We start from the raw sequence: 9,380 nt of genomic DNA on the forward strand, positions 1-9,380 counted from the left end.
TTCAAAATATAGATTTCATTTGTATGGAGATTTTTGGAAATTTGAAAATTGTAAAAAATTGGTGAGGATGTGTGGGTGTGGTTGTTTTGGTTTATTTATTTATTTATTTTTTATATAATGTATAAAAAATTATGTATGTAATATAAAAATAATAAATGTGTGTAATTTTTGGAAAAATATGTTAGAAAATTTTTGTGAAAATATATACTTTCCTGTTGTCAAAATGCATTTCATATTTTTAGACACAAGTTTTAATATAAATAGATAATAACTGTTTTTTTCTATTTACAATAAAAATAAAAAAATAAAAAAAAATATTTTTACTAGAAAAAAGGTAAAACAAAAGAAAATACTTTTGAACGATTCAAAGAATATAATTACGCCTAGCCATATATATTAATAACAAATTTGTATGGTTTCATTCTTTTATAAAAAATTTTTAATGTAATTTCATCCATTTCAATTTCAATATATATATATATATATTATATAAAAAATCATATTCAATAATTATGATATGCAAAAATTAATAAATTTCAAAACACCCTCTATGTACAAGTGGGTGGGTGTACTTGGGTACTAGGTGAGTGCATGATGACTTTTTGAGGTTGGGATAATTTAGGAAAGAAAATTGAAGCCAAGATTGTCGGGAAATTTTATTGTATAGTACTATAAATTTAAATAAATAACTAATATTGAGGCTTTTGATTATTATTTTTCTTCCTATATAATTGATGCTTGTAAGCAGAAGTTTTGACTATTTCAATTATTAATAACTTAATTAATTATATATATATTGTGATGTTTATTTTATTTTATTTTATTTTTTACGACACACTACAAAAAAATAGTATATTTGTAACGGAATTCCGTCACTAAAGATTACGTAGTTAACGTAATTTCATCATTAATTCCGTCTCTAATATAATTAGTAACGGAAAAAGTGAATTTAAAGACGAAAAAATTTCGTTACAAAAATAATATTTTATTGTAGTGATACGAAAATTCAGGATTGTAATTTTTTGAATGGGCTCTGATTAAATCTCAAATTGCAAGTTATATTAAACGAAGTATATATGTCAGATAAAATTTTAAAATATTGAGGATTTAAATTTGTAACATCACAGTTACAAATTCTTTCTCATACCACTAAATTATCGGAAGTAAGGTGACGCAACATGACCAACTGATATATGTTAGGACAGATCAAATAAATGTCTTGTCGTCTTAAATAATCTCTTCCACCTGGTTGGTTCTTCTCTCTATATATATTTTTTATTTTAATTTGTACACCACCGCCACTATACAAATTAATCATTCCACCATTTCTTGTAATAATTTCAAATTATTTTATATTTCATCCGCTCCAAAATTATAGTTTGGATTGTATTTTGCACAAAATTTAAGAAATATTAATATTATATTGATAGTAAATAAAAAGTACGGGTAAAAGACTTTTTTGCCCTTGTGAGTGTATTAGTGTAAAAAGTAGTGATAATTATGTAATAATAATGTAAAAGTAACGGTAATTTTATAATGATATAGTTAATTATGGAAATGAGACTATTGTTTTGGAACGAACAAAAAATGGTAAACAAAATTATTGTATTGAGACGGATGGAGTATGTATAAATCTATTTATGCGTGTATACATTGAGTTAAATCATATAGAATATCTATAATATTGAACCCCTGAATTATTGCAAATGTTATTGAAACATACAAATGAAATAATATTTTTGCAAAAATAAAAGATAAAAATGAAATTGTATAATAATAAAATTAAAAAAGGAACAAATAAATATAATAAATTGTATTATAAATTTATTGAATGTTTATGTTTAAAGTACTGATGTGTCTCACATTTGAAAAAGAATGAAAGCTCCCCTTGTTTGTAAAGGTGAAGAACAACTCTTTTTTATTTTTTATTTTTTATTTTTTTATCACCGATTCATTTTAAGTACAATTAAATTATAAAAAATAAATCAAATGACATATAACAATATTAGTTAAAATACATTATATAATTAATTAATTAATTAACTATGTCTCTCTTTCATACACAAATACAAATATATATATATATATGTATATATTATCTAGCTAGTTGGTTGTTGAGGTGTGATGGTGGGAACCCTAATTATTGTGGTATAATATTATTAGAATCCCCATAATATATAGTATTATTATTTTTTTTATTTATATATATATATATATAAAATAAAAAAATCTAGACGATGATTGTCTTGCTCTCTATCTACAAGCAAACTACTTTATCATCGTGATTATCATCGATCATTTGACATAATTAATAGTATAATTTTAATCATATGTAGAATATAATCTTAAACAAAACTAACTAATCCCATTACTTTCTTTAGATATATTTTTATATATAATTAATTAATCATAACTTTTGTCCCTTTAAAGATTCCTCGGAATCTTAATTAGCTAGGTCATTAAAATGGATTATATATTGTGAGCAGAATATCTATAATAATACTTGATTCTTGATTATTAATAAAGTTCCAAATTAGACTAATTCTATTTATTTATTTTTCTACTTTTTGAAATATTCCATACATCAATTAATATGAAATCAATTTTTCTAATGACTTACCTGCATGCAGAAGCATTCATTCACATGGAATTTCTCTATATATATATATATTTAATCTACCTTTGAAACCCCTCAATAATTAATATATATATATATATATCTATAAAGAAAAAAAAAAAAAAAGTTAAAACGAGACAATGATTGCAGGAATAAAATCACCATTCTATATATATTTATAATTTTTTTTCTTAAAAAAACAATTTCATATTTTTTGTTTGAATTAATTAATTTATTGATTTATTTATGGGGGTAGGGGTAGGGCCCCCAATCCAGTTTCTTGGTGCCCCTCCACTGTCTCTTCATAAATTGAATGAGGAAAAACACTGCACGTGGACTCTGAATCAATCACTTGTCCCTCCACAATGAAAGGTTGTGTTTGTTCTACCTTTCAAACTAATTTTTTTTTTTTTAATTCCAATTATATATAGACTAATTTAATATCTCACTACAAGAAAAAATCATTTTTGTAACAAAATTTTTTTGTCTTTAAATCTACTTTTTCCGTTACTAATGACATCAGAGACGGAATTAGGAATGGAATTACGTTAGCTACGTGAACTTTAGGGACGAAATTCCGTTACAAATATATTATTTTTTTGTAGTGTCTAGTTACTTAAAATATTTTACGTACTTCTAATACAATAGTCTTATTTATTATTTTTGTTCGTTTTAAAATAATAGTTTTATTTTCATAAATAACAATATCACCATAAAATTACTCCTACTTTTTTATTTTTATTACACAATTGCCACTATTTTTTACACTAATACACTCACAAAGGCAAAAAAATCTTTTATTCATATTTTTTATCGACTATCAATATAATATTAATATTTTTTAAATCTCATATAAAACTTAATTAAAATTATATTTATGGGAGGGAGGGAGTATTATTTAATTTTCTATGTAAAGTCTTTAAACTCAAATTACAAACTTCACCTTTCCACCCTAAATAATTATTGACATATATATGTTGTGAAAGTGGCCACAAACCCTAGATTTTAAGATAAATTGGGATCAAGTGCTAAGAAAATATTTTAATATTCAAAAATAGATATGCATGTTAATCATTAGAATTACCAAACATCAATAACACGATAAAAAAATCCTCGTTCAATTTACTTATATATATATATATGTATTATATTTTCTATTCAAATATATATATATATATATATTATATTTATAAAGAATTAATTAATTTAAAAGTGTGGGAGAGGGAAAAAGAAGGTGTTGTGTATTTTCCCTTTACATAAAGAAAGATTGGTTGCTTATAAACATAGCCCACCACCCATTTCTCATATCATTTCATCAATTCAATTCATTTCAATTCCCACTCATTGTCTTTGTTGCTTAAAGCTAACACTCACTCACTCTCTCTCTCTCTCTATCCATCTCTTCTTCCCCATCTGCCTGAGCAAAAAAAAAAAAAAAACACCAAACCCCATCTAGCTATCCATTCCATTCCATTCAAAATCAAGAAAAGATACATACATATATATATAGAGAGAGAGAGAGAGAGTCCCACCAGTTTGACTGGAAAACAAGATCGATCAGGGTCATCTGCAGATATCCTATAGCTAGCTACATCTGGTAGAGTAGAGTAGAGTAGAGTTACCTCAACCCCGCCCCCCACCATCCCAGCAAATATTACTTATTACAGTTATGGACCATAACGGCTATGGCAACCAAACCACTCCCGACAGGGCAGCTGATGATTTCCCTTTACAGCTTTTGGACAAACCAAACCCTAATCCCAATTCCACCTCCAATTTCGTTGTCAATGCGCCGGAATCTTCTTCGCAGCCCATCAAGAAGCCGCCGGCGAAGAGAACCTCCACCAAGGACCGGCACACTAAGGTCGACGGCCGCGGCCGCCGGATCAGGATGCCCGTCGCCTGCGCCGCCAGGGTTTTCCAGCTCACTCGAGAGTTGGGTCACAAGTCCGACGGCGAAACCATCGAGTGGCTCCTCCAGCAGGCGGAGCCGGCGGTGATCGCAGCCACCGGCACCGGAACTATTCCGGCTAACTTCACTTCGCTTAATTTGTCTGCCCGGAGCTCCGGCTCGACGTTCTCCGCTCCCGTCCATTTTGCGAATGATAATTACCTCCGCCAGAGCTTGCTGGCTCCGCCGGAGTTTCGAATTAGGGCTGATCGTCGGTGGGAGGACTCGCCGCAGGGAAGGGTTTTGTATCCAGAATGTCCGGCGGCGGCGATTGGAAATGTGAATGTGAAGCGGAAATTGAATGAGACGGCGGCCGCCGGAGAAGAGGAGGAGGGTATGCCGAAGCGGCGGCCGGAGGAAAGTATCGCCACCGGAAACCAAACTCCGGTGGGGAATTATATGATGCAGCGCAGTGCAGGATCGATTCCGGCGAGCCAATTAGGTCAGATTCCGGCGACGGCGCTTCTCATGGTGGCTGCAAATCAAACCAATCAAGGGAATAATTATCTGATCGGTGAATCTCTTTGGAATTCCCCTCCGGCGGGGAACTATTCGAGCTTGTACGGAGAGAGTATGGCGGTTAGTCGAGGATTGAATCTGCTGAATCATCCGACGGCGAATTTTCCCGGGCAGGGCAATGGCGGCGGCGGGGCAGCGGTGGATGGGCATTTAGGTATGCTTGCTGCTTTCAACGTCCTCAGATCAATTCCGGCCGGCGTGGAGGGTCAGGCCGGCGGGCAAAGCTCAGGAGGCGGCGATGGCCGTCATGTTGCAGCAGGTAGTCAGTCGTGAATGAAGATTCCGGCAATTTATATTTATTTTATTATTTTTTTCTTGATGAATTTTAATCTTGTAATTCTGTTGTATCAATATATGCAGTCAGTATATATACATGCTATGAATTAGGGTTCCACCCAAGTAAAGAAATATATATATATATATATGTACAAGGGTTTGATCAATCTTTAAGCAAAATCAAATTTCGATTTCTGGGTTGATGTAAGTAAGTCAATCTTGTTCGATTTTTTTAGGGTTTCAAAGATCTAATCGAATGTAGATGAAATTGACCGTTGTTCATACGTACTGTACTGTATATTTGGAACAAGTCATTCTTGATGGACACAGCTGAATTATAAATAAATACTAATCCAACAATCAAAATTTTAAAAGAAAAAATAAGAAAGTATATCAGAGCCAGGTTTCGATCCTGGGACCTGTGGGTTATGGGCCCACCACGCTTCCGCTGCGCCACTCTGATTTTGTTGAACATATAATCAAACTATACCAATTAATACTAAAGTAAAGAGTAAAATAACTTCAGCAGAAAGTACGGATTCATGACTCATGGGCCGAATGGCGTTTACATTTATTTGGGCCCAGCCCAGAAGATTCCGCACTGATGGTTTATTTAATTGTGTCCGGTTAATTTCAGTAAGTAATTAATTAATTTAGTGGCCACCGTGTTTGGGTTTGCAGTAATAAATGATGAGTGTAAAATAACAAGTAAATTATTTTTCACTGTGAAACCTACCAATTTATGTATGATACATTTTATTTATTTTTTATTTCAATATATATGATATATTTAATTTGGTGGTTGTTCGCATGCATGTCTCGGCTCTCATAGAAATTTTGTTCGTTTGGTTATTATGATTTATTATTATTAGAAAATATGCTTCGATTTTTATTTTTATTTTTTTTTGCAGTATATTATATTTAAATTATTATTTAAATAGAAGATAAAAACAAAATTTAACAACTAACCGGATTCAATACGTATGGAGAATACTCCCTCCTTTACATAAAATGTGCTTAAACTATTGAACATGAAATTTAATGTGAACGTATACTTTTTTGTTACTTTTTATTTTTTATGACAAAAAAAAGTACAAATAATAGTATATTTTGTTTTTTTTAAAAAAAATTTAAGTGACAACTAATAAAAAAAACATTTTTCATGTTAAAAGCAATGTCCGGACAATGCCAATGACCAACAATAGCATAGCCATGTGATTATAAGTGGCCGTCGAGTCGGGTAATTAAGTTTCAGTATGCCTAATTTACTATTAATTTTATAATTTAATTAAGGTATTTTAAACAAAATAGATAATTTTATACAATAATCAATCCTACTAAACATAAACATTGAATTATATAACGTGTAATTATATAATCCATTAAAATAATATATGTATTATAATTCTACTTTAAAATGTCTTATATTAAAGTATATTTTTAATAAATTAAAAAATAAAAATATTATTTTATCGTTAAATAAAAATAGTATTTAAATATAATTATTTTTATTATAATTTATAATGGATAGTGAAAAAAAATTTAAATTGGATAGGAAGGAGTATAATTTAACAAATACTTCCTCAGTCCATTTAGAATATTAGACATTATTTTTTACATGTTGATTTTTATTAATTATTATATCAAAATCGAATATTTTTTTTATTAGTGTCTTATAATACAGATATAATGATATTTATATAAATATTATATAAATATAAAAATATTTTTAATATTAATTGGTCGGAAAAGGTCAATATAAATTGATTATGTGATGTCTGGATTATTATTTTTATTAGATAGCATAACTTTAAAAGTGAACTAATACATAAAATGCTCTCTCTCTCTCTATATATATACTAGAGGGAGAAAGATGATTCATTCACTATCTGTTACTATGGATTTTCAGCTCTCTTTCTCCTCCAACATCTTTTACCTCCTCTTCTTCTCTACATTTTCGCTCTCCAAACAAGCCCTTACTCTCACTCCTCCTCCTCTCCTCTCCCTCGACTGCAAACAAACAAACCCTAACCCTAAAATCCAAACCCTTCTTGCAAACCTCACATCATCCACTCCGACCACCTCCGACCTCCTCGCAACCTCAACCTCCCAACCTTATACGGGCCTCATGCAATGCCGGCCCGGGCTCGGCCCGCCAGAATGCACCCTCTGCGCAGAAACAGCTCGCGCCGCAATCTCCGCCCTCTGCCCCAACCCCTCCGCCGTCTCCGCCTGGTTCGACGGCTGCTACCTCAAGATCTCCGATACGACGTCGTCTCCACCCGAATCCGCACCCGCAACCCGCCATTCATGCTCCGACCCGCCCAATAACCCAGACCCGGGCCGATTCGAACCTGCCCTGGAAACCCTACTTCTCATACTCACAGCCGACGTTAACCTCCCCTCCCGCCGGGGATTCTCGCAGGGACACATTCCGTACGGTTCCGCCGGCGGCGAAATCTACGGCGTCGTCGAGTGCGCGCGATCGCTTTCCACCGGAGACTGCGGCCGGTGCGTCCGGAGCGCCGCCGAGAAGGTTCAGCTCCACTGCGGCGGCAGAAACGGCGGCCGTGAAATTGTCGGGGCGTGCATTGTCCGTTACAGCACGGAGGAAATTTACCGTGGAAAATTGCGGACTGCGGCCGCCGGAGAATCGGTGACAGGTGGCAATTGTGGTGGCGCGTGGAAGGAGGGAGGTGATTGGCGCAGAAAGGAGGCGGCGGCGGCGTTGGCCTATTGGGGCGGTGGCGCCGCCGCGTGTTTTGCAGTGGTGGGATTGGCGGTTTGGGTGGTGGGAAGAACAGTTTTGAATAGGGGTAAAGTTGGGGATTTGGATTTTAGTGAAGAAACAGTCGACGGTAAAATTGTGTAATTAGGTGAGGGTTAAATTTATCTTTTTGTTTTTGTGTTGCCTTTTAACCTTAAAAGTGGATTGGTTGACGAAAAATCAGATTTTTTTTTTTATGAAAAAAACTTTTTCTTTTTCTCAATAAAAGTGCGCGAGATAAGCGTTTTCTAAGGTGTGTGTGCGTGTTATTTTTTTTTTTAGAGAAATATTATTTTAATTTTATTAATTTGGATTCTGTATATTTTAAAAAATATACGTATTTTAAAATTTTATCGAATATTATTTAAATTTAAATTTATTTATTTTTCCTTTTCAAATCAACCTAAAAAATACACTTCATGGTAAAAAATTTCATTTGATTTTTCCACTAATTAAAATTTTTTAGTATTTTATAGATATATAATGTAATAAAGTAAAAAAAATATACATTTTGATATTTAGTTGAAAATTATATTTTTAAAAATTTTGATTTAAATAAACTAAAATGAATGAAAAATAAAAAATTTTGATTTAAATTTGATAGTATATAGTAATATCTTATAAATAAAATACAATGTATAGATATGGTAGAAAAATCAGAAAAAAATAAAAATAAAATAAAAGTAAAAAAAAATACAAAAAAAAAACAAAACTAACTCTTATAATATTTTTACAATTTTTTATAGGTATATTTGTCTAGTACTTTTAGTTGTAGTTATTTTTTTTTTATGTTAGACATGAAAATATAAAATAATATTACGTATTTAATTATTGAATGTGAATGTGTATAAATTTTATAGTAGTATTATACATATTTGTTATAACTATGTATATACTATATTTTTTAATAATATTTTATTTTTAAAAATGGTGTAGCTATTTTTAAATTTGGGTGAATACACTTTATATTTCACAAAACAATTCATCTAAAAAAGTATAACTACAAACACATTTTCTTTTATGTCTGATTTTTTTATTTTTTTCTTCAAATTATCATTTTTAATATATATATATATATATTAAATCAAATATCAACATTCATCTAAGTATATTACAAAAAAAAAATGAATATATATTCAAATTATCTTTTCAAATACAAACTCAGTCTAGCTTTTTATGTTACGTTTTTCTCGGATATGAAGACTAATAAATAATATTAGAATTTTAATATAAAAATAGGATATAAAAAA

General features: G+C 31.2%; 2 protein-coding genes and 1 non-coding gene across 3 annotated transcripts; 2 read left to right on the plus strand and 1 right to left on the minus strand.

Moving 5' to 3' along the window:
• Positions 1–3,917: 3,917 nt before the first annotated feature.
• Positions 3,918–5,802, plus strand: LOC127245268 (transcription factor TCP15-like). Its single transcript, XM_051266037.1, has one exon. The coding sequence runs from the start codon at positions 4,287–4,289 to the stop codon at positions 5,358–5,360; it is 1,074 nt and encodes a 357-aa protein (XP_051121994.1). The 5' UTR covers positions 3,918–4,286; the 3' UTR covers positions 5,361–5,802.
• TRNAM-CAU (transfer RNA methionine (anticodon CAU)) lies at positions 5,755–5,826 on the minus strand. The gene has a single exon. It is a non-coding gene; the product is annotated as a tRNA-Met (tRNA).
• A 1,434-nt stretch (positions 5,827–7,260) lies between these two features.
• LOC127245368 (putative cysteine-rich repeat secretory protein 7) lies at positions 7,261–8,235 on the plus strand. The gene has a single exon (XM_051266199.1). The coding sequence runs from the start codon at positions 7,261–7,263 to the stop codon at positions 8,233–8,235; it is 975 nt and encodes a 324-aa protein (XP_051122156.1).
• The last annotated feature ends 1,145 nt before the right edge of the window (positions 8,236–9,380 follow it).

This window comes from Andrographis paniculata, unplaced genomic scaffold, assembly GCF_009805555.1.
Source record: "Andrographis paniculata isolate CXL003 unplaced genomic scaffold, ASM980555v1 Contig22END, whole genome shotgun sequence".
Lineage (NCBI taxonomy): Eukaryota > Viridiplantae > Streptophyta > Magnoliopsida > Lamiales > Acanthaceae > Andrographis > Andrographis paniculata.